General features: G+C 37.5%; 1 protein-coding gene across 1 annotated transcript in view; it reads left to right on the top strand.

Moving 5' to 3' along the window:
• The window catches only part of POLA1 (DNA polymerase alpha 1, catalytic subunit), a 314,584-nt gene that overhangs the window by 101,967 nt on the left and 185,796 nt on the right, over positions 1 to 26,821 (top strand). Inside the window, exons 27-31 of the mRNA XM_010353227.2 lie at positions 12,789 to 12,821; positions 13,599 to 13,691; positions 15,524 to 15,729; positions 17,811 to 17,943; positions 25,685 to 25,816. Coding sequence (XP_010351529.1) covers positions 12,789 to 12,821; positions 13,599 to 13,691; positions 15,524 to 15,729; positions 17,811 to 17,943; positions 25,685 to 25,816 — 597 coding nt within the window. The remainder of the gene's footprint in view (positions 1 to 12,788; positions 12,822 to 13,598; positions 13,692 to 15,523; positions 15,730 to 17,810; positions 17,944 to 25,684; positions 25,817 to 26,821) is intronic.

Here is a 26,821-nt window from a genome sequence, read left to right as displayed (position 1 = left end):
CAGTTGCCTATTTGGTTCTCTGCTCTACTGGGGGTTATGCACTATAAGAGAGAAGGGATCATGTCTGAATCATTTACAGTTGTGTTCCCTACCACCTACACCTAGCATATGAGAAGAGTTTAGTAAATACTGTTGGTGTTTGAATGAATGAGTTCTTCTTGAGGTCCTAATGACAAGACAATATAGTGCTTCCTATAATTCATACCAAATTCTTGAGCCTTGACCAAATTAGAGAGTGGAAATGCACAGGCTGGGTGCAGTGACTTACACCTGTAATCCCAGCACTTTGGGGGTCTGAGGTGGGAGGATTGCTTGAGACCAGGGTAGGCAACATAGTGAGACCCTGTCTTTACAAAAAAATTAAGAAAAAAAAATAGCCAGGCTTGGTGGGGTGCGCCTATAGTCCCAACTACTTGGGAGGCTGATGTGGGAGGATTGCTTTAGCCTAGGAGGTCAAGGCTGCAGTGACCCAAGATTGCCCCAGTGCACTCCAGCCTGGGTGACACAGTGAGACCCTGTTTCCCAAAAAAAAAAAAAAAAAAGCACAAAGTTCAAAACTGAAGGAGATTGCTTTTTTTAAAGCAGTGAGTAGCCAAACCTCATATATCCTTTATATTGCTTCTTCATATTCTGTATCTCCATCCTGAATTACTTTTCTCAACTTGATCTCTGTTTGATTCAGAATTTCTCTGGATTCTTCCCAGTGAAAGTATAAAATATAATGGGACAGGAGAAAATGTGATTGATAAATGGGAATATGTCATTTGATTGATTCTTAAATATATAGTTGACCCTTAACCAACATGAGTTTGAACTGTGTGAATACATAAATGTTCTTCCACCTTTGCCACCCTGGAGTCGGCAAAACCAGCCCCTCTTCCTCCTCAGCCCTACTCGACATGAAAATGATGAGGATGAAGACCCTTATGATGGTCTACTTCGACTTAGTGAATAGTAAAGATATTTTATCTTCCTTATGATTTTCTTAGTAACATTTTTTCTATAGTTTATTGTAAGAAATCATTTTTTTTCTAGTTTATTGCCCACCTTCATATTGTAAGAAGAACATTTTTTTCTCTAGTTTTTTATGTATATAATACATATAAACATACAAAATAATGCATTAACTGTTTATGTTATTGGCAAGGTTTCTGGTCAACGGTAGACTATTAATAGGTTAAGTTTTAAGGGAGTCAAAAGTTATACATGGATTTTTGACTGCAAGGGGATTGGTGCCCCTAACCTCCGCATTGTTCAAGGGTCAACTGTATTTATTCTAAAGATATGTCTGAACATGTGTCTACAACACGTTTCTCTGGACAGTTGAACACAGTTACATTTCCCTAAAACTAGACCATCTTTCTCAAAGAAGATTTTTTTTTTTTTTAAAGTGCACACGTATGTTTATTGCGGCACTATTCACAATAGCAAAGACTTGGAACCAACCCAAATGTCCATCAATGATGGACTGGATTAAGAAAATGTGGCACATATACACCATGGAATACTATGCAGCCACAAAAAAGGGTGAGTTCATGTCCTTTGTAGGGACACGGATGAAGCTGGACACCATCATTCTGAGCAAACTGTCGCAAGGACAGAAAACCAAACATCACATGTTCTCACTCATAGGTGGAAATTGAACAATGAGAACACCTGGACACAGGGTGGGGAACATCACACAGCGGGGCCTGTCATGGGATGAGGGAGAGGGGAGGGATAACATTAGGAGATACACCTAATGTAAATGACGAGTTAACGGGTGCAGCACACCAGCATGGCACATGTATACATATGTTAACAAACCTGCACGCTGTGCACATGTACCCTAGAACTTAAAGTATAATAATAAAAAATAAATAAAAATAAAAAAATAAAGTGGGAACCCTCTGTGTTTTAATCATAGCTAGCTCATAGAATCTGTTTGTTGAACTTATAGTACAATGGAGGTGGGCAAGGGATGCCACTTTGTAAAAAATAAAGAGTTGCTTTAAGAGGCCATCTAGAAAGTGTGGTCATGATAGAGCATAATTTAGTATTTAGCTCTGGTACTGAGCAAGGGAATTACCCTCTGAGGTGCAGGGCTTAAAACGTTCTCCCTCATCTCACTTCATTTGAGGAAGAGAGTAATTATGGACACTCCAATGACTATTTTGTCACATACTGATCCTAAAAAGGAGCTTTCTAGAAATCAAAATGCTTCTGTCAAAATGGTGGCAGCACCACCTTGGTCACTGTCCAACTTCAGGTTCTCCAGACTACCAGCTGTGTGCTCTTCCAGAATTGAGCTTCAGACCAGGAGCTTAGTAATGACAAGGGACAAGTTGTTAAATCTGCCATTTGTGGGAGCTGGGAGCTCAAAGTTTTCTGGTCAGATTTTCCCATGACCTCAGTTATAAAGAAAATGTTACAGATTCTAGAAAATGCTAATGTCCTTTTTAGCTGTAAGTATTACACTGATTGCAGTGCTTCAGAATTGCCCAACTTCATTATCTGAGCATAGCCAGCCTGACGCCTTCTTCTCAAATAGACAATTATGATCAATTAAGCACTTTTAGGCCTTATAGAATACTTAATTTTATTAGTCAATTATTTGTGCTTTGAAAGAGTTAATGGTAGCTACCCAAGCCATTATTAGAAATTAGAATGTCCCAAAATAGAAAGGCTATTTCCTTTGTGTGTGGCACTGCAGTGGAAAATGCCAAGCGTAGTTTTTACTGAGTTAAAGGGTGAGGGAAGGCGGGATGGGGGAGAAAGTTACATGTAAATCATTTAGCCATTAACCTAATGGGTGGGTTTATAAATCCTATTACTATAAGCCCTTTTCATTTCCACTGAGGCCTGGTGCATGCTTGATCCCACTAATGTAAAATTCATTCTGTCTAAGTGATTACTGAAGTAAGACACTTTGAGTCAATTTTAATCAGGTTATGTGAAACTTGCTTGAGCACTGATATTCACTAAAGCATGGACATAGTTTGGCCATGTCTTAATTAGCCCCCCTGGATGAGTTATATGAGGAGTCAATCAGGGAGCCAAATCTCTGAGCCTTTTCACATGTACATGTTTCTGTGAGCGAAATAAACTGTAGGTAGGGGCTGAAAACACCCACCTCAAAAGCAAGGGGCAAGGACCTTTGGGTGAGTGTGTTTCTAGTCTTAATGAAAATTGTGAATGTTAAGAAATCTGAAAGTTCTATTCTTACGGCGAGTTGGAGCATCCTCAGTGGTACTTATGATTAAACAAATCAGAATTTCAGGTTTGGTTAAATATGTGGATCTTCTTTCTAGAAAAATGCATGTAAGCAGACATTCAAATCTTTGCTGACAATTTCAGGGGATTTTCAGATTTCTTGACCTTAGGTTAATACCTACTGCTCCAGTTTTAATTTTAGTATCTTAGGTTTTTTGTTTTTTGTTAACTGGGGATATAATATTTAAGATTGTATAGGCTCATATTGAGCTCTTGTGTCAGTGAGTAGATTTGGTTCCAGTGTGCTTTAAGGCCAGCTTTACAAGCTGTCCACTGTCATGTGTCAGATATAACCCCAAGAATGGCAGGAATACTTGTAAATTCAAGTGAAACATATAGGACGTGAGCTTCTAGACTGGAAGAGGAATGGAGAATAAGAATATTGTGAAAGGAAGGTTTCTTTAAAGGTGAAAACTGAGTTCTTAAAGGTCAGCATGTAAAGTAGGTTTTTAAGAATCCACAGGATGAATAAATAATCATGCTGGGGACAAGAAATTATAAAACATGTTATAAGACAGGGAAGAAATTCACTTTTCCTTTCACACATTCAAAGGCATAGTTTGTGGTATTTTAAGTTTTGGTATCAAAATAGTAGCCCTGTCATATTGTAGGGCAATAATGGAGAGATACTCATAAATAGTATTAAATTTGTCTTTTTGGGAGGAGAAACCTTTCAGAAATTGTTGTTTATTCAGTGTGTTTTATATTCTTCACACATGAGCTACCAGAAGGTCTAGGTTGTAAATTAAGGATTTAAAACAAAATCAGTTTATCTGGAAACTGTAGTTGTATGGGAGAGGTACACTTATAGTCAAGTTTATAATTAATGGGCCTTTGTCATTCGAATAGAAATTTGTTTCTCTTGAGTGAATATTTGTTTATATAACATGCATTGTGTTTGAAGGTGGGATCAAAACTGATTCACTCTTCATTTTTTGCATGGAAAGAGCGGGCATTTAAATGTGTACTGTGTGTGGGCTTCATTGAAGGTTTTTGTAACCAACTTTAGGGTCCTGTTGTTGTAGAGATGCACTTACTGATTGATAATGGCTTTGCTCTTCTCAAGCTGGACCACTAGGCGTTTTCCTCCTTTTACTCGAGCCTAAAAAATAAATATTTATTGAATTATTACTTTGTGCCAGGCATTCTGTTAGGTTTAATGCCCATGATATGATCTCTGCCTATAATTTGCTTATGGTCTCTTAATCTTACCTTTTTTAATAGAGTGGTGTGTTGTGGTATGCACAGAGTACTTTGGGGGATACATAGGACTAGGATACTCGTTAATATCATTGGGTTGGGGAGTCTCGAGAAGGCTTTTCTGATGGTATTAAGTTCCTTGTGAAATAAGTAGGTGTTAGGTAATAATAACCCCTAACATTTATTGAGCTCTTAGGTCCCAGAGATCGTACAAAACAAAGTACATACGTTGTTAAATTTAATGCTCACAGCAGCCCTATTAGGATGCTTCAGTTGCTATCTCCATTTTACAGTTGAGGAACTGGAAGGTTAGAGAGGTTGTATTGTTTGCCAGAGGTCATTACACAGCTTATTAGCAGTGCTGTTAGGCTTTGAATCCAGGGAGCCTATATTAGGGTTCTCCAGAGAAACAGAGCCAATAGGAGAGGTGATGTGTGTGTGTGTGTGTGTGTGTGTGTGTGACATTTATTGTGGAGGCTGTCAAGTCTGAAATCTGTGGGGCAGGCTGGCAGCCCAGGGAAGAGTTGATGTTTCACCTACAGTTCGAAAGCAGCCTGCAGCAGAATTCCTTCTCCCTTGAGGGACCTCAGTCTTTTTCTTTTAGGGCCATCAACTGATTGGATGGGGCCCACTCACACTGTGGTGGATATACTGCTGTACTCAGAGTCAACTGATTTAAATGTTAATCTCATTTTTAAAAAATACCTTTACAGTGACATCTAGACTGGTGTTTGACCAAATATCTGGGTACCATGACTTAGCCAAGTTGACACATAAGATTAATCATCACACAGCCTAACTTCTCAACTCACATTTTTAACCACTTGGGGAAACAGCATGTAAAAACACAGAAGCAAGAAAAAAAGCACAGCATGTTTAATGAACCTAAAATATTTTGGGAGGGCTGGATTGAAGGTGCATGTAGGAAGTGTTAGAAGATGAGATAGGCCTCAACTAGATGAGTCTCAAGGACAGGCTCAGGGGTTTGAATTTTATTTCAAGGAGTACATTTTATTACAGAAGGAACACTGGCAAAGTGTGAAGATTGGCTTGGGAGGTAGTGATGCTAGAGACAGGTAGGCCAAGTGAGTGATGGGTGTCTGAAGGAAGGACATGGGAATGCAGAAAAGGTGCCACATTGGAAAGATGCAGTATAGTTAGTGTAACATATGTGGGCTCATTGGATTAGAAAGGAAACCATTTGGGGCCGGGCGCGATGACTCACGCCTGTAATCCCAGCACTTTGGGAAGCCGAGGAGGGTGGCTCACCGGAGGTCGGGAGTTCCAGGCCAGCCTGGCCAACATGGTGAAACCCCGTCTCTACTAAAAATATGAAAACTAGCGGGGCATGGTGGCACCCGTCTGTAATACCAGCTACTCGGGAGGCTGAGGCAGGAGAATTGCTTGAACCTGGAAAGTAGAGGTTGCAGTGAGCCGAGATCGTGCCACTGCACTCCCAGCCTGGGCGACAGAGCGAGACTCCATCTCAAAAAAAAAAAGATAGAAAGGAAATCAGTCCTTTGTTCTGGTTGAAGGTTTCTGGAGGGGCCAGTTATCATCTTTGGAGCTGGTTAAGGGTTTGGAGGAGATGGGTGGGATTTATAATGAATGCTTGTGGGACCAACAATTGAATGTGTGCCTGGAGAGAGAAAATGCTGTCATCGGTGTGTATCACTGATTCTCAACCGGTGCAGTTTTGCTCCTCCTAGGAAGTGTTTGGCAATATCTGGACACAATTTTAGTTTTCACAGCTGGAGAGAAGAAGAGCACACAGGCATATGTGTGCACTCATACTACTGATGAAATCTAGTGGGTAGGGGCTAGGGATGTTGCTAAACATCCCACAGTAGACACAGGATAGCTCCTTATAATAAATAATTATTCAGCCTAAAATGTTAACAGTACTGAATTTGAGAAATCTTGATATATGTGTATATGTGTATATATACTCCCTAAGTGTGGAAAAGAAATCTCAACAGGTGTTGAATGTTATTATGTATTTTAAATGTACCCACTCACATTAAGTGCATAAAGATGTATCCAGACAACTTGTGAGAACTTACATGTTTCTAGTTATTTTACAACCACATAGCCCTCAAAAACAACCTAGAATATGGAAATATATCCTCACAATGCTAGTTATCCTTGTTAGATACACTAGTGCCTAATTTTTCCTAATATTGAAGAAGTAAATGTGGTTGAAAGACAAACCAACCAAATATAATGAAGAGACGTTTCTACATGTCAAAGTTGGATTCTAGATTTTTAGATCTGCAAGGAATCTCAGCCTCTTCATTTTATAAATGAGGATGTTGAGACCTAGAAAGGGAAACCAGCTTGGTCCCAAATCACTTAGCTGGTAATTGGCAGTTTAAACAAGTGCTCTGATTCCAGACCCTAGGCTTTAAAAAACAACAACAACAACAAAAAAAAAACCATGAATATTTGTATAACATTTTATCTTTGCAAAGCACTTTTTAAACATATGGTTCTTTTTATTCTTACCTAGCTCAGGGAGCAAGGTGGGAATATCACCCCAATTTTAGAGAAAGTAAAACTAAGGTTTAAAGGCAGTAAGTAGGCCAGTATCACAAAAGTGTTTACTGAAGACAGAAAGTACGATGCTTATTAAATCCATAGCCCATGTTTCTTGAGCATTTTTAGAGAAGACACAAATCTAAGAATAACAGAGAATAGGAAAAAGACAATCTAATAGACTAAGGATGAAATAAATTGTTCACCAAGTGGGAAAACTGAGTAGCACTCAGTCCTGCTTGGCAGTTGCTGAAATTTGGAATGTGGAACGCTTAGGTAATGGTTGGATTATCAAATATCATAATATTTATATTAATATTTCATCTGCCTTTCTCTTCCCTAGCCTTCAAAACCATTTATTTTACTGCCCCTGTTATGCTAATGTATTGTTTAATTTCCAGTTTATTTCTAATTTTATATAATCGATAATGGAAGAATCCTAAAGCCATTGAGATTTCAGTTGTCATTCTGTTTGTGCATTATTTGTTTAGAATTTCACCTTTCTCAACATTTTCTTAACTTGTAGGATATCCTTTGTGTTTAATATCTGCATCACACACCCAAGTGGGTTTCTCGTTAATATGTAATACTATAGTAGACATGTTTTTGGAGTAGGACCTTGAAACTTTTTTTTTAAGCTGTGGAAAGCTGGTGTTTTCTCTCTATTGTTTAGTATTAATAAGTACTCTTTTAGTCTGTAATAGCATCTAAAAACATTTCATAACCTTTGGATGCTTTGCAAAACAACAGTATTCTATTTTAACAAAATACAAAGACTCAGGTGTTATCCTGAACTTATTAGGAGAGCCTACAAATACACATCTTGGTAGTAGTTGGTCTTAGGTTGCTGCTGCTGTTAACCTTGGCACACAAAAAAACATCTTTCTGCTTAGTAAACCATATCGTGGGTGTATTCATGAACAAATTATTTTCTTTAGAAAACAATTTTTGATACACATCTAAATTTCCTTTCTGGTTTCCACTACCCTTTTCCAGCCTTCAGAAGCTCAGACTGGGGTTAAAATTCCTTTTCGTATTATTTTAATTATTGCTCTCCCCACCTCCACCCCTTTCCTGTTTCCCCCTCCTCTTTTCCCCTAACGGCACTGTTCTGCAAAGCCTGCGATGATTGATATGATGGCAGTGCTGTCATTCTTTTTAACCAAAAAAAAGTCATTTTTGTTCTAGTTATTTTAATAGAGTCCCATTAAAGATGTATTGCTGACTGAAATATCGGCATGAAGGGCTCTCACTGAGCTGAGCCCAGGAATTAAGAAGTCAGGAAATCGGCTGCTGCATTGCAAGAGAGCCTTGTGTGACACCGAGTCTCCTGATTGGGGAGATCATTACTGCTATTATGACTCGACTTGCGTAGGAATTTTAAATTCCATCTGAATGTCAGTAATAACCCTCTTAGCAAATTATCCTGAATAAAATCACGAAGGCATTTTATATAATAGGTGTTGAATTACTGGATAGATTTGCTAATTAAATACTCTTTGTTCTGTTGCAGTTGACATTACAGGGTAAGATCTTGAACAATTATTCTCAACAGCTGTACTTTGTTAAGGGAAAAATTAACCACAAAGTTTATTTTTTTACACTTGAAGTTGGCAGATTTTTGAAATGTGCTTGAAAAAATTCCATCATCCAATTGGTAATGAGTAGATAAATATGCAGGTGTTGCTGTGAAATCAGATAACTGCAGACTGCCTTATTAATGAATTTAGCAAGCCTTTATAGCCCTGTTTTCTAGCCGTTAGCACTTATAAAGTGATTTTTCTGTCAGAATGGGCAGCTTTAATATTACACTTGTCACTTCAAAGTGAACTTATGAATGGTCATCTTGTAATCATGGTACCTTGTGTCTAGTAGACCTTTCTGGGTACTTGTGGCTATTTTTTAAAATGTGTTTCTTCAATGGGGAAAATATCTGTAATGTATAAGTTCTTGATTGTTGGCTTCTAGAACATTTATGTGGTATGAGGCTTTATTTTATTTTATTTTAGAAGGTAGTGGGACATAATGAAAAGAAAATGAAACAAAGTCCAGCTTCTAGATCAAGCTCTTGGGCAAAATCTCAGAGCCTGATTTTCCTCATCTGTCAGTTGGGATTTATAATACTGTGTACCCCTTAGGATTATTCACTTAGCATTCTATAAATGTTTATTAACAGCTCCCATGTACCAGGCCTCCGGCAGATAGTAAGAATTTGGTAGCTCCCTGGGTATCTAACAGCTGAGCCCTCCCCAGTGAGCAGTTTGAGTTGAGGGCTGGACTTGAGGGCAGCTTTCGAGTGTTTCTGCTCATTAGCACTTGGATAAGCATTAGACTAGAGAGGGCACTGTGATGCCCACCATCTAGAACTGCTTAGTGAAAAAACATGACAGGTTCGGGGTCAGACTGGTTGTGGGTTGTCTTGTATAGAATGGGCTGAAGAGTTGACAAACTGTGGTGAGGACCTTGAACCTGAGACAGAACATTGTCATCAGCTACTCGTGAGGCCCACTGAAAAGATGGTAAGATCCACAGAAATCAGTACAACCTCTGTAGAGAGCTATTGGGTTATATTTATTTTTAAAACTTCGAAACGTAACAACCTTTGACCCAGCACGTCCACTTGTCTTGTTACTGGCAGATTTGTATATTACACATGTATAGGGATTATTTGTTGAAGTATGGTTATAACGGTAAAGAGTAGAAACAACTTGTATGTTCATTAATAGAACACTAGTTAAATAAATTATGTTCTATTTATACAATGGGGTACTGTGTAGTCATTAAAAAATAATAAGGCAGCTCTTTATGTGTGGATTTGAAATAGCCTCTAGGATAAGTGCTAGGTGAAAAAAGCAGTTGCGGCATAATCTATAGTTTACCATTTCTGCAAAAAAAGACATCCACCAAAAGGTTTCTGCCACCAAAGAAAATCGTTTTGGTAGTAGTCCTCAGGTTATGCATGGCAATGGTTGTGAGTTGGTGACAGGATGGAGTAGGGGTGGATGATGGATCTGAAAGGTGAAGGCTGCCAGTTCACATTGAAGGTACACTCAGGGATGATGTAGTAGATTTGGTTCATGTTGTGAAACAAGAGTAGAAGAAATTGGTTATTGAATATGTGGAGTTGTAGTAAAAGGTTGACAATCTGCTCCTCAGGTATTTTATTGAGGTAACAGTTATGTTATGGTGTTGTCCATTGTGATGAGGAAAGCTAAGTCTAGCAAACTGTGAGAGGCAGAGGGTAAAGAGGACTCTTGATGAGTAGTTCTGTCCTCACTATGATTAATTTGCCTTGGGTTGATCTCATTATTGCCCTTTCCCTAAAGGAATTGTCAAGTATTCTCCCACAATGCCTTTCCCTGCAATGTAAATGTTAAAAAATGAAGATGAAGTTGGGGAGAGTGTTTTTTATGTTAGCTGAATTTTAGTGTCTAGTGGAAAAGTAATTGGGATTACTACAGGACCTATTAGTCACCTGGCAAACAGTTTTTTGAGTGCCTGTTATAGTGAAGTCTGCACTCAGCCACCAACACGTGGTCTGACCTCCAGGAGCTTGTAGTCTAGTTTGGGGTGGCTAGGTGGGAGCTAATAACATAAAGCATCATTCAAGTACTAGTAGAATAATGCAAACACAGATGAGAGGAGAGAGACGGGTATGGGTTGGGCCAGTCAGCTCATGCAAGGATTTGAGCCGAAGGTTGTAAAATTCAATGACAGGAAAAGGACTGGGGAAGGAATTCCAGGTAGGAGACACACTGCACGAGTGAAGGCATGAAAAGATGAGTCTGTACACAGTTAACTGTTGGAAGACTGGGAGATTTATTCTGTCCAGCAAGAGGATCTGTGTAAAAGAATAACAGGCCATACAAGTGTAACAGTGGTTTAGGTGCAGTTGCAGAATTTGGTCTTGACCTTGTAGGCATCAGAGAGGCATTGAAAACATTTAGGAGATTGGTAATGATAATTCAGGGTGAGTTGATGAGACCTAACGCCAATGGAGATGCGAATTGGTTCATCCTCAGTGACAACCTCATTTCCATGGAGTCAGACGCTTTCCACCTTGCAGCCGGCCCTGCTGCTCAGCATGTTAGCTTGCACCTAGGAATGGCCCTTCATAGCCACGGTGATGGTTGCCACTGCTCCAAGCAGCCCTCAGTCTAAAAAGATAGTCCCCCACCGCCTGCCCTCTCAAATCAGGAAGGAAAACCTTTCACAGAAGCATCCTACAGGAATTCTCCTTAAGTTTAATTGGCCAGGATTCTGTTCACATGCACACGCCTAAACTGATCGCTGTTTCCGGAATGGAATTGCCATGATTATCTTAGTCCAGTGGTCCTTAAGCCAGCTTGCAATGTAAGAATACTGTTGGGGCCAGGTATTGTGTTTTTTGTTTTTTGGTTCTTTAAGATCCCCAGGTGATTCCACTGTACAGTCGGTATTAAAACCACTGGCTTACCCTAATCAGAACTCACCATTCACCACCCCCAGGGCAGGAGAAAGGGCTTCCTTGTCTAAGAACATAATATTAATACAGTGAACATCTGAACAAAAGTGGGAGATAGTAATAAAGGGCAGAGGGCAATAAAAAATGGAAAGTAATGGATAGATATAAAAGATACTCTAAAGACAGGATTTACAAAGCTCTGTAATAGGGAAGACAAGAAAGATGTGACACCATGAAACGAGCTTAGTTGACAAGAAGGACTATTGAAGTAGGAGAAATAAATATGAATGAAATAAACCTTTATTTGGTCTATTGGAAAAGTGACCTCAGCTTTAGACTGATGCTTTGAAAGATGGGTGATAGCAGAGAGGCAATAGCATGGAGTGACTAAGGCCCCATACTCGAGTCAGAATGCTTGGGTTCATATCCTTGTTTTGTCATTACTAGGACACTAATTTCTCTTGGTCTTTTGGCATCTAACAAATGAGGTTATTAATAGTAGCCACCCCTTGGAGATCTAGGGGAATGAAATGAGAAAATGCACAAGGTGTTCCTTGCACAGCATCTACCACATGTATTTTAAACACACACACACCCCCACAAACACACCCCCCACACACACACACTTTCTCTCTGAGTCCTAATTATGTCATATTACTATTTTTTAAGAGGCTGTTAAAATATGTGTTACTTCTGATCTGGCTCAAAATAATTTATATCAGTTTTTATTTCCATCCATATTGTAGCCTAAATATCTCTGATCTGTAGCTATATGGGCCTGGGGACAGACCCATCAACAGCTATTATCCTTGTTGGTCTTCATTCACTGAATGTTTCTTGAGCCCCACCTTTTTACTGGCCACTGTGGCAGCTCCAGGCAGTATAGTGAAAATCTATCTACCCTCTTTCTTCAATGAATTTAGTCTAGAGAAGAATTTTAAGTGTAGTGTACTTTTTTTTTTTTTAACTTTTTAAGATCCTGAATACCATGAGTAAGAATTGCCAGATTTGAAATGCTTTGTTAAGCTTTTTTAAGGCATGCAGTTCTATTTAAGTATTAGTAATGAGAATAGTTTGCTTTTTTGCCATGTTATAGAGATACTTTATTGTGTGTTTATTAAAGATATATACCTATGTATATGCATGCGTATCTCTGGCTCAGAATCAGCATAGAGGCAAACTTATTTTTAGATTACATTGATGTTACTGTTATTTTAAGGGCTGTCGTTAGAAAACCTTCAAGAGCTTTAGAAATACATGGAAATGGCAAATCAGTGAGAGCTACCTATCTCTATGTGCTTCTATTTATGTCTTTATAATTGTGTAATGTATTAATCTTGACTTTTGTTTCATTTAGATTTTGATGCATACGAAAGAGATGGTACAAAAGGTAATGTTGAGCGTTTTCATTGTATAAAACTCTTAAATATCGTAACTGGTAATGTTTTTGTATTCAAGGAAAACTGTAACCCAAACAGACTGGAAATTGCTTCTTAGGTTGCCTAGTTTACATTTATAATCCCTCCTAAAGTATTACAGCTTTTTTCTTTTACCAACACTGATATGATCTAGCCCCTGCTTGAAGCCTATATGTGAGTGTTTCAAGCAAATTAGTAACAGTGCTAATTAGAGTTTATTTCCAGGCCTTTATACTGTATGTGCTCTAGTGTTGTTTGTTATGATTGATTTTTTTTGGCACTCTTCATATTCTACTAAATACTGTTTGCAACTGTATTAAGAATTTAATATGGATTTGTGCCCTTGAATTTATAGAATCCATTATGTTTCCGCTTCTTAAATTGCCATGACCACTAAGCATGTGGTACAGTGGATAAATATAACCCCATTTCCTAGTCTTTTATTCTCTTTTTTCTCGTTATTTAATTTGATATTTTGTTTCTGTTGAAACTAGACACAATTCCCCTTCCACTCCACTCTCTGTTTTAAGAAAATTTGAGAGATTTTCTTGATGTCGGGGTACTTGCCTTTCTGGTTTATAGGGGCTTAATCTTCCATTGTATACCCTGACAATATAAATAATAATTAACATAAACTTTTGAAAAGTCTGTGGAGCCTGTAATTTCTGTAGTATGGAAAATCTTTAGTTTCATTGTGTGTAATGGTCACTGTGTTTTTGTTAATTTTTACAATTTTTGCTTTTCATTAGATGAATCTTGAAGTTATTTATGGAGATACAGATTCAATTATGATAAACACCAATAGCACCAATCTGGAAGAAGTATTTAAGTTGGGAAACAAGGTGAGATAATTTTATGAAATTATCTGCTTTACTTATTTTTGTGAATTCTGTTTTTTACATGGAACACTATAAATTCATGTATATATGAATGTGTGTGCTTCTGAAAATAATAAACTTGGTGTCTCTCAGTTCTTCTATTTTTCTTTCTTTATTATTTTTTTCTGAGACAGAGTCTCACTCTGTCACCCAGGCTTGAGTGCAGTGGTGCGATCAGGGCTCACTGAAGCCTTGACTTCCTGGGCTGAAGTGATCCTCCCGCCTCAGCCTCCTGAGTAGCTGGGACCACAGGCACTCGCCACCATGCCCAGCTAATTAAAAAAGATTTTTTTTTTGTAGAGATTTTTTTTTGCCCAGGCTGGTTTTGAACTCCTGGGTTCAAGCAATCCTCCCTGCTTGGCCTCTCAAAGTTCTGGGATTACAGGCATGAGCTTCCATGCCCAATCCTGTTGTATTTTTGTTTGTTTGGTTGGTTGGTTTTTTTTGAGACATAATCTCGCTCTGTGGTCAGGCTAGAGTACAGTGGCGTGATCTTGGCTCATTACAACCTCCGACTCCCTGGTTCAAACAATTCTACTGCCTCAGCCTCCTGAGTAGCTGGGATTACAGGCATGCACCATGACGCCCCCCTAATTTTTGTGTTTTTAGTAGAGACGGGGTTTCACCATGTTGGCCAGGATGGTCTCGATCTCCTGACCTTGTGATCCACCTGCCTTGGACTCCCAAGTGCTGGGATTATAGGCATGAGCCACCGCACCCGGCCCCCTCTTGTTTTTAATTTCTATTCCAGCTGTTTGTTTCAAGGGTGAAATTCAAAGGTATTTATTTTTTTCTTTAAATGGTAAATCCATTTTTCCTTTGAAAACAGTCTAAGTGTTATATGTTTAAGATGTGTTCACATTGGTACTTACATTGTGTGATTCGTGTGTCTGGTAGGATTCAGGTGCATTTTATACATAGATACCTACATACATATACACTCACAACTGTAATTTTTACAGGATTACTTAAAATATATTTGAAAAGACAAGGGAGGAGACATTTTAAAATAATCATTTGTAGCCTCTTAATAGCAATTTGCAATCGCAATTCACAGTGTTTTAGAAACACTTGCTATGTTAAGATATTGTCCCAATGAACTAAAACTAAGATACCATCTTACAAACTGACAACTTCCTATCTTTCCCTCCTGGAATATGTGGAATTTGAATGGTAATCTTCACTTGACAGCAAGCCTGGCACATTGTACTCATACTGGGCCTTCAAAAGTTGAATATTTTCCCTGGAGGCGATGTTCTGTGCCTTGACCCTGTCAGAAAGAGCAGAGGACTCTTTATTTGTTTGTTCAGCATGTAGTTGTTTGCTTATAGTCAAGGTGTTAAGGGAGATCTTAAACATTATTTTAATAGTCAAAGTTTGATTCTTTATTTCTGGCCACATATTTACTTGTTGGACTATCTGTTCACTAACTAACTGAATAGTTTGGAGGCAAGTACTGTACATGTGTATTAAGTCTTTACATTCAACAAAGACTGTTTGATAATTTTCATATATTACCTGGGGCTGATCTAGCCAGTCCTGTCCTTTGGTTGCATGGGATGATCTATTATTGTCTCTCTCTCTCTCTTTTTTTTTTAATCTATTTTTGTCCCTGCAGTTTTCAGTGTCTTTGCTCTATACCCTATGTAATATCATGTTACATACAAGCCAAGTAAAATTCCAATATTGTATGACTTCAAGTTCTGTTTAGATTAACTCTTAGGAATCTGTAACATGTTTATCTTCTCCCTGTTAGATGTTTGAGAAGCTAATATTAATATTTGAAATTTTCACAGGTAAAAAGTGAAGTGAATAAGTTGTACAAACTGCTTGAAATAGACATTGATGGGGTTTTCAAGTCTCTGCTACTGCTGAAAAAAAAGAAATACGCTGCTCTGGTTGTTGAGCCAACGTCAGACGGGAATTATGTCACCAAGCAGGAGCTCAAAGGATTAGATATAGTTAGAAGAGATTGGTGTGATCTTGCTAAAGACACTGGAAAGTGAGTTCAGCTTTCAGTTTTGCTTTTCTTGTTTGTCTTTTAAAAATTCAGGTGTGAATGATGTAGAGAATGCTTATGAATCTGCCAAGCGCAAGAACACTTCTTTGTTATTTTTATTATTCATTCTTATTAATAATTCTTATTTGGAATGGAATTTTATAGGTAGATTAAAACTTAGAAAAAGCCAAATTTGCTCAGAAAGAAATGCTTGCTGTAAGATACATCTCATGAGTTTTTAACTCATGGTAAGGGTAAACCTTCACACTTCAGATCCTTGTAGAGTTGGTTTTGTTGATGTTGGTTTGTTTTGCTTTATTGTTACTATTAGAAAGTGCCTTGTTTTGTGCTCCTGAATCTTCCTAGAGTCTCTTTAGGAACATAATTGATAAGATTTTCCCATTTTATGGCTTAAAATGTTCTGGGATTCAAAATGGGCCATGGAGTGAGACTTTGTTCCCACCCGTATGATTTATGTATAAAAGATTCTTACTAATACCAAGTTAATTTAAGGGCTACTTCTCAAATCCTGTGTGTACCTCAGAATTAGTAAATATCATGATTGACCTCCTAGCTTTGCACCTGAGACTGAAGAATGTGATAATAAGACCTGCTTTTTTAAGGGTCATATTAATGTATAAAGCACCCATTTCAAAATGAATTTTTAGGCCGGGCACAGTGGCTCAGGCCCGTAATCCCAGCACTTTGGGAGGCTGAGTTGGGCAGATTACTTGAGGTCAGGAGTTGGAGACCAGCCTGGCCAACATGGGGAAACCCCGTCTCTACTAAAAATACAAATTTAGCCGGGCGTGGTGGCGCATACCTCTAATCCCAGCTACTGGGGAGGCTGAGGCAGGAGAATCTCTTGAACCTTGGAGGTGGAGGTTGCAGTGAGCCGAGATTGCGCCATTGCACTCCAGCCTGGGCGAAGAAGCGAGACTCCGTCAAAAAAAAAAAAAAAAAAATTTTTAGGTGCTTCATGTACCATCTTAATTTGTGACCTTGACCAATTCTGAAAGTAGAACTTTTTTCTTTATAAAGCTAAATTTCACATCGATTTTAATATTCTGAATGTTGGCATTTAAAAACTTGCTTTCTAGTCTTCCTCTTGCTGTCAAGTTGGTTCTGCAAAACTACTCTTGATTAGGCAAAGTTGACCATCTGAGTATAGGTCACTGTGAGCCTTTTACCAAATGTAAAAATATTTGAAATGCTTCATTGCCCCCAAATGTACCCAAAGATGAAAGTACTTTGTATAGACTGTGGATTAGAGTGTTCTCTTCAGCTTTGTGTTTTCTAAGAAAAGACGCATCATAATAGAAGTAAATTTCTCTTTAGTTAGAAATGTATTAGTAATTAAAGCTATACAAATGTTTTTGTCAGGGTTCTTTTTCTGACAAATTATAATGCAGCTGTCAAATGCTCGCTCTGCATTTTCTCAGAAATGGATAAAATATTGACTTTCTTACTCCTTTCCTTTTTCTTTTTCCTTTGGGTCTGGTTGAATAACATGAAGTTTTTAAGGAATAGCATAAGGGAGAACACTGAGCAACAAAATGAAGTTGAAGAAAGAAAAGTTTGAAATCTTTGTTTTTTGAAAAAAATTTATGTAAAGGGCTTCATATTTCTACTCACCTAGCTCATGGTTGTTGTCTCAGGTGGAGATGATATCTTGATATCAGAGATAATGTCTTGGTGCTTTGTGAGGAAAGTGAAATATTTGTCTTCTAAAATTTTAACTTATGAGTAGAATATAACTCCTTGTGAATTTTGTAATTGCATAAAAATATGGAACACATGCTTTTCTTCATCACATTTTATGTAAAATATTAGCTGCCACATAAAAAATGATCTGTATGTTTAGGGTCAAACCCGACATTATAAGGCTGACAAACTTTCGGTAGAGTTGGTGTTAAAAAACAACTAGTAACTGCCTTTTCAACATTAACCCTCATATTAGCTCTTACTGTAGCTCTTGGCCACATGTTAATATAATGGCATTTCTCTTCCTTTCTTCTCCTTTACTAGTAAAATATGATATTAAAAAATCAACTGCTGTCTTTTTTTTTTTTTTTTTTTTGTAGCTTTGTGATTGGCCAGATTCTTTCTGATCAAAGCCGGGACACTATAGTGGAAAACATTCAGAAGAGGCTAATAGAAATTGGAGAAAATGTGCTAAATGGCAGTGTCCCAGTGAGCCAGTTTGAAATTAACAAGGTAAATGTAGCATTTATTGCTGAGCCCAGCTGCTGTCATATGTTTTTCCCCTCCTTCAGATAGTTGAAGAACCACCTCATCCTTGCAATTGAAATAAATTCTAGCTGGTGATGAAAGCTGCTTAACAACCATCTCACAGATTGAGTATTAGCATACCTCTTCCAGCCACAGGTACTGCCATGTCTGCCACAGAGACCTTCTTTCTCTGGTCCTTACTTTAATTCTTGGAAGACTTGTTTCCAGAGGTCCTATGGAGTGATACAGTTTACATACTGGGGACTGGAGAACACTACTTTCTTCATAGTTCCCCTAAGTAATACATGTTTGGGGTGTAGGCCTGTAAGCTTATTGTATGCATGTGTGCATTCATGTGTGTGTTTAGCTTCACAGATGGTGATCCTTAGAGGTGCTGTAATCAGAAGGCTTTTGGGACAAAAGTTATTTAGGGATCGTTTTAGTTGTTGAAAATAGGGAGTGATTTTTCTTACCTAATTTGAAAAACAGAATCTTGGTTTCCAAAGTGCTATGTAATAACAAAATGTTAGGTTACAGATTTTTTCCCATTTTAGTACCCTTATATATTCAGAAGCTAGTTTTGCAAATACCATGCTACCCGTTTTGTGGTAGATTTCGTTGTCAAAGTGCATACAGAAAAAATTAATGAAAAAGAATCTAATGCTGACAGTAAATGGAAGTTTTAGAATGAAGACTTATTCATAATACTCTGTGCTAATGTAATGCTTGTCATTTTTGTACATTACTGTACTGTTGAAAACATTTTTATATTGCAGCAATTACAATATGTTATTTAGAAATATATTTTCATTTAACATAAACATTTTCCCACATTTTTATATTACCTTAAAAATCAATCAGTGTATTAATCTTCTGTTTCACTGATACATCTTTAAATTTGTTGATTATTAAATGTTTTCTATTATGAATAACTCTATTGAACATCTTTGTTTATTTACCTTTTTGCATTTGGATGAATTACTTTATTTTTGTTTCCTTGAAGGAAAATATTTGAGTCAAAAGATGTGAATATCTGTATGGCTTTTGCCAAATTGCTTTGTAAAAGGATGATACCAATTGATAATAGCAAAATATGCCAGTTTCACCACAGTTTTGCATGTAGTGGTGATGATATTTAAATAAAACTTTGCTACCATAATGAATATGAGGCTGTGTTTCACAGTTGCATTGAATTTGCATTTCTTTGATTCCTAGAAGGGATGAATATTTTCTTACAGTTTATGTTTATTCTTAGGTAAGTTGTTTCCTGTACCTTGACTATGGCATCCTTAATGTCATGAAAGAAGACATTTGTTTATACATTAGAAGGGGACAATGTTTCTTGGCACTGGCTTTCCACTTTAAGTGATGAAGTGTACACATATTGGCATAGAATCGTTGTGTCATCTAGAAAGCGGTTTCCTTTTAGATTTTGTTTTCTTTCTCAAAAATTTATATGAGTAAGAGTTATGACTTAAGTCTTCTTTTGGTCAGTTTTTGCATCAATTCTGCATATTGTATCCCTGATCCTGTCTACCTTCCTAGAAACTTGGGCTTCTAGCACAAGGGCTTCCAGGGATGAGTTTGGGAGTGTCAGTCCCAGCATGACTACATAATTGGCAAAATAACACTGAGCACATCTTCTTTAGGGTAGTGGGTCCACACTGTAATCCCCTCATATGAATGATGACACAATATTACTAGTGTGCAAAAAGAAACTTAAGAGTCATAGGTATACTGACAGTGTCTGAGTTCTGATGAATAGTCTGCATTCTTTTAAGTTATTATTGAAATTTCTAGACTTATGTAAAAGTAGAGAGCATGGTATCATGAATCCTCATGTATTCATCACTCAGCTTCAATAATTATCAACTTGTAGTGACATTTTATTATTACCAATAACAATAATAGTTAATACTTAGCGTCTAGTATGATAGGGGCTGTGAATAGATTTTTCTGTGGCAGAACTGAAACTGTGACTTACTGTCTTTATATTCTCCATATCACTTAGCATAGCCATTGGCAAATAGTAGTTGTTCAGTTAGCATTGAAAGAATTCATTTGCTTGTTTAATCATCCATTCAACAAACATGGAGTACCTCTTATGTATACAGTGCTGATTCTGGGATATAAAGTTGAATAAAGAATGCACGGTCCGTATTTTCAAAATGCTGATGGTCTGTTAAAAGTATTTACTGTCGACCGGGTGCGGTGGCTTGTGCCTGTAATCCCAGCACCTTGGGAGGCCAAGGCGGGTGGATCATGAGATCAGGAGTTCAAGATCAGCCTGACCAACATGGTGAAACCTCATCTTTACTAAAAAATACAAAAATTAGCCGGGCGAGGTGGCAGGCGCCTGTAATCCCAGCTACTCAGGAGGCTGAGGCAGGAGAATCGCTTAAACCTGGGAAACAGAGATTGCAGTGAGCTGAGATCGCGCCACCGCACTCCAGCCTGGGTGAAAAAGCAAGACTCCGTCTCACAAAAAAAAAAGCAAAGAAAAAGAAAAATGTATTTACTGTCCCATTATTCTTAACTTTTATTTAAAAGAGAAGAATTTCTGCAGTGTTGATGTAAGTACAGTAAATTCTGATGAAAGGGCTATCTTTATTATAGTTATAGTTCTGTATCTATTTACAGTAAGCTCTTCATATGTTAAAGGTCATGTATCCTCATAATCTTTAGCATTTGTCTGAATACTTGCACTATTTAAAACTTGTTTGTACATTTTACTGCCTCCAAAGGAGAGTGGAATGGAAGAGTCTATGTATGTGACTGGGTGACTGGTTGTGGATGGTCTCATGAGAAGATTTTTTTTTTTTTTTTTTAAGTGTTACTGGTAGGGCTTGAAAATGACAGGTTAAATTAGGGTGGAGACATGCATGAAGTGATGGGATTTACCTTTAGAGATTTTAGCCTTTGTTGCCAAAAGCAACCGAAAAACAGCATGTGTGATTTTGCTGAACTACTGCAATCTTAGCTTAAATATATTTCACAAAGTAACATAAAATACTTCACAGCTGATTTTTATAGCTCTGGCTAACTTGAGCCTAAACCACCAGGAAGCATTTTTTTTTTTTTTTAATGAAGCCTTCTAAAACTAGCTTGTAAAGTCCCCAAATAGCCTACATCTAATAATTGGAAAGTATGTCAGCTGAAATTTAGAATTTCTTAACATTGCACTAAAGAATAATCCATTGAAGAAGATAATGGATTTCTTAAGTACTGTTATATCAGTTAAGATTTCTATACTGTATTGCTTGTCCAAGACAATCAAAACTTCACATATTCCAGGTTTGAGGAGATTGAAATACTTGGGAGAGTTTCCTAGGTACTCTGCTACACTGAGTATGAAATTTAGTAAGTTTACATAACTTGGGCATATGCAGCCATGTTTGAGGACCTGCTTTATTCTACATCAGTTCTCAGATTTCTTGGTCTTAGGACACCTTTATACTTTATACTTATACCTTCATACACCTTTATAATTGAAGACCCCAAGAGCTCTTGTTGATGTGATTTATCTCGATATTTAGTGTGTTAGAAATTTAAAAACATTTGTTAATTTAATTAAAAATAGCAATAAACTGATTATATAATTACAAAAAATAGCATTTCTTTCTATGAAAAATAACTATATATTTCAAAACAAAGAAAATTTTGCAAATTTTACAATTTTGCGCATCTCTTTAATGTCTAGCTCAGTAGATGACATCTGGGTTTTCATTTCTGCTTCTGCATACAATCTGTTGTGAAACGTTGTTTGGGATGAAGTATTGGAAGAAATCCAGTTTAACCCAAACATGTAGTTAGAAAAAGGAGAAGTATTTTAGTGTTTTTTTTCTGACAGTTGAATGTATTTTTCTTTGATCCTGCACCAGAACTCTACAGATGGTATTTTCTTTGTAATGTGAAATTTGAAGCCATATCAATGAACTTTTAATGCTCTCTTATATTAAAATCTATTGGTCTGTGTTGTACTTTGAAAGAATATTTTACCCATATGTGGCGTGAGTTGATCATTTGTTAAATGTTGGTTCCCTGAATTATACAGATCCTCCAAAATAGACACATTCATTGTACAATATCAAAAATTACGTTTTAAAATATTCCTACTTATATCAAAAAGTCTTTAAGCATTGGGAAGCTTTCTGGCTCACAGAAGTTGAAAAGTTTTCTAAAATTCTAATTTGCACTTGAAAGCTTGAATTTTATCATTGACAATATATACTGTCAGATTTTTTTTTTTTTTTTTTTTTTTGCCTTGAAGTGGCAGGCTCACTTCTTTTTTGAGAAATTGTCTGCCAAATACCCAGGTCAGAATAACCGTAGTTTGCCCATTATTCTTTCAAGTAAAAATTATATTCTGTGAAAAAGTCAGCTAGTTTAGCTTGCAACTCAAACAGTTGCACAAATGCTTTCTCTTGAGCAATCTTTTTTTTTTCAGATGTGCCTTGTGTGTACTTTCTGTTTTATCACACAAAATAGTAGACCTGCACTCAAGGGTTGAGAGCTGTTTTTTTTTCTTTTTCTTTTTTATTTTACTTCAAATCCTGGGATACGTGTGCTGAACGTGCAGGTTTGTTACATAGGTACACATGTGCTGTGGTGGTTGGCTGCACTTATCAACCCGTCATCTAGGTTTTAAGCCCCGCGTGGATTAGGTATTTGTCCTAATGCTCTCCCTCCCCTTTCTCCCTACCCCCCAGCAGGCCCCAGTATGTGATGTTCCCCTCCCTGTATCCATGTGTTCTCTTTGTTCAGCTCCCACTTGTAAGTGAGAACATGTGGTGTTTGGTTTTCTGTTCCTGTGTTAGTTTGCTAAGGACGATGGTTTCCAGCATCATCCATGTCCCTGCAAAGGACATGAACTCACTCTTTTTTATGGCTGCATAGTATTTCGTAGTGTGTATGTGCCACATTTTCTTTATCCAGTGTATCATTGATGGGCATTTGGGTTGGTTCCAAGTCTTTGCTATTGAGAGCTTTAAAAATCTTACTGCTGCTGGGCGTGGTGGCTCAAGCCTGTAATCCCAGCACTTTGGGAGGCCGAGATGGGCGGATCACGAGGTCAGGAGATCGAGACCATCCTGGCTAACACCGTGAAACCCCGTCTCTACTAAAAAATACAAAAAACTAGCCGGGCGAGGTGGCGGGCGCCTGTAGTCCCAGCTACTCGGGAGGCTGAGGCAGGAGAATGGCGTAAACCCGGGAGGCGGAGCTTGCAGTGAGCTGAGATCTGGCCACTGCACTCCAGCCTGGGTGACAGAGCAAGACTCTGTCTCAAAAAAAAAAAAAAAAATCTTACTGCTTTGTCAAGGACATTCTTAAGTGAAAGTATTGTTGTTGTTTTTTTTAACTATGCGTGGTGGTGAAGAATACAGTGACTCTTAGTACAGTTTGGTAGTACCGTCCTGATTCATGTTTATAAGGCACCAGCAGTTTTGCCCACCATTGCTTCTGTATCATCAGTACAGATAGTGTCGTTATGAAAATAGTTTGATCTCAGGACCTCCTGAAAGAATATCAGGAACTCCCAGGGCTCTGTAGTCCACACTTGGAGAACAGATGAGCTCATCAAGCAGTACCCTGGTCCTCATCCTTTCTCTTGTCTTTTGAAACCTACCCCTTCCAGGACTAGGTATCCCCCTCCTTTTCCTTATGCATATTGAGTTCCAGTCTAATAGAGTGCATTTTTTCTCACCCTTTGCCTTTTTGTTTCTCTGCCTGGAATATTCTTGCCCCCATTACCTTTTCTTAAAATCTTACTTTTCCTTCTAGTGCCAGCTTAAGTTTTTTCTTCCATGATTTCTGCTCTCAGGTGGAAATCATTCTTACCTTTCTAAGTTCTCTCCATAGCACTTTGTTCACATCTCCTTTATGGCACATATAGCTTATTTTTTGTTTTGGAGGGGAGGTGGAGGGTAGAGAGTCTTCCACTAATAGCAGATGACTGTGTCTTATTCATCCTGTGGTACTTTATAATACTTGAACAAATTATTCTGAGAATTATTACAGATGGGGTGAAATAATTTATTCAGCAAATATTTGGCTGCTACTGTATATCAAGCATCGTTAGGAACACTGTGCATGCAGTTGTGAGCAAGGCTGACATTGTTTTTGTTCTCGTACTTACTTTCTGTTACAAAATTCATTCTACCTCTGTAGAGGTTGATTAACAGCATGAGTAAATCCAGTGATTTCTAGCCCTTTGGGATTTATTTAGGCCAGAGGAACCTTTGAGAAACAATCATTAAGTCAGAGTAGCCGTTATTCATCAGTCCCAACTGATCAGTTAACTCAGTGAGAGAATTGTACACATTAAGACTGCATGTAACACTGAATTTATTTTTTTAAGACCTTTTTAAAATTAATTAATTAATTTATTTTTTGTTATACTTTAAGTTCTAGGGTACATGTGCACAGCCTGCAGGTTTGTTACATATGTATACATGTGCCATGTTGCTGTGCTGTACCCATTAACTCGTCATTTACATTAGGTATATCTCCTAATGCTATCCCTCCCCCCTCCCCCCACCCCACAACAGGCCCTGGTGTGTGATGTTCCCTTTCCTGTGTCCAAGTGATCTCATTGTTCAATTCCCACCCATGAGTGAGAACATGCAGGTTTCGTTTTCTGTTCTTGCAATAGTTTGCTGAGAATGATGGTTTCCAGCTGCATCCATGTCCCTACAAAGGACATGAATTCGTCCTTTTTTATGGCTGGATGGTATTCCATGGTGTATAAGTGCCACATTTTCTTTATCCAGTCTATCATTGATGGACATTTGGGTTGGTTCCAAGTCTTTGCTATTGTGAATAGTGCCGCAATAAACATACGTGTGCATGTGTCTTTATAGTAGTATGATTTGTAATCCTTTGGGCATATACCCAGTAATGGGATGGCTGGGTCAAATGGTATTTCTAGTTCTAGATCCTTGAGGAATCACCACACTGTTTTCCACAATGGTTGAACTAGTTTACAGTCCCACCAACAGTGTGAAAGTGTTCCTATTTCTCCACATCCTCTCCAGCACGTGTTGTTTCCTGGCTTTTTAATGATTGCCATTCTAACTGGTGTGAGATGGTATCTCATTGTGGTTTTGATTTGCATTTCTCTGATGGCCTGTGATGATGAGCATTTTTTCATGTGTCTGTTAACTGCATAAATGTCTTCTTTTGAGAAGTGTCTGTTCATATGCTTTGCCCACTTTTTGATGGGGTTGTTTGTTTTTTTCTTGTAAATTTGTTTGAGTTCTTTGTAGGTTCTGGATATTAGCCCTTTGTCAGATGAGTAGATTGCAAAAGTTTTCTCCCATTCTGTAGGTTGTCTGTTGGTTCTGATGGTAGTTTCTTTTGCTGTGCAGAAGCTCTTTAGTTTAATTAGATCCCATTTTTCAATTTTGGCTTTTGTTGCCATTGCTTTTGGGTAACACTGAATTTATAGTCTTAACTTTTTATATCTAAGTATCATGCAACATGGCCTGTGAACTTATATTTCTTTTTTGTTGGTGTTGCATCTGGTTATGTTAGTTATTGAACAAAGGAGAGAGGAGTGTTGAAGATGGGATGTTTAAAGATTCTGTAGCAATGTTTTCTACATACAGCTTCTGTCATTTTGTATGTTTATGTTGCTAATATAATTCTAGCAAAGATGTTTTTAGTGTATATCTGTGCAAGAAGGGTTTTATTTTAAAGCTTAGAACTTTTTTGTTCCCTCTTTTAGGCATTGACAAAGGATCCCCAAGATTACCCTGATAAAAAAAGCCTACCTCATGTACATGTTGCCCTCTGGATAAATTCTCAAGGAGGCGGAAAGGTGAAAGCTGGAGATACTGTGTCATACGTCATCTGTCAGGTAAACTATTGACATTCATAAGACTCTGATACCTCTTAAGAACTCTAAGTAAAATCCAGATTGCCACAGTGTCTTATTTAGCATTCTCCCCAGTAATTGATGTTGTAAAGTCTGGTTAGTTTCATAGCGTTTAAAAAACATTAGTTAGAGGTGTGGCATATGTCATTAGGATTTTCATAAAACATTTATGATAGGATTATAACAGTAGCTACTCTTTTAACCCTAAATTAACTTTAATGCAAATGTAAGTTTTGCCATATGTTCAGCAGTAGTCCTCATTTGTCATTCCTTTTGCAGCAGTTCCCCATTATAAATATCAGTGGAATAATAAAAGAATAAATGCCATTTTTCCTAGCAAATATCCAAATAATTATGTGAAAAAAAAGAACTACATGATTATATGGAGAAGTTAAAAGATCCTACAAACATACCATATGAGGAAACCACACAATTCAACTAGTTTTGTTTTTTTCCTTCCTTCAAGTGGAGAGGGCTCACCTCCTTAGCCTTACTTCTCTGTTTCACAAGGCACTTCTAGGCCTTCTGGAACACAGTTTTAAACCACTACCAGTTCTTTTGATAATAGCATGCCTATAATGGGTGAGGAGAGAGTAAGAGAGAAGAGCAGTTTTTTTGATTTTCGAAGCCCTTAACTACAGTTTTAACAAAGGAGAGGTCTCATCCCTTCTCTCTGTAAAGATAAGTCAGGGTCATAGCATTTATCCAAATTCTTTCAAATTACAATGCTGTATACTACTTACCATAAGGTATAATTTATCTGAATAAAACTTTTTAAAAAATTTATGAGTTGTATCCTAATTGTAATTGCATTGCATTGTTACAGTAAAAAAATTTTTTTAATATAAACCTAAAAATTAATTGCAATATGATTGATATACCAATTTGTCAAACCACAATCAATGTGTTTTTAAATCAGAGTCTTTTGAAAATTTAAAAGTAGTCTGCTGATATCTGCTATATGCTGTGGATGTACATAACGAATGA

Source organism: Rhinopithecus roxellana, chromosome 7, assembly GCF_007565055.1.
Source record: "Rhinopithecus roxellana isolate Shanxi Qingling chromosome 7, ASM756505v1, whole genome shotgun sequence".
In the NCBI taxonomy this organism is placed as follows: domain Eukaryota; kingdom Metazoa; phylum Chordata; class Mammalia; order Primates; family Cercopithecidae; genus Rhinopithecus; species Rhinopithecus roxellana.
The sequence above is the reverse complement of the archived record's forward strand: the minus strand, read 5'-3'. Positions and strand labels throughout refer to the sequence as shown.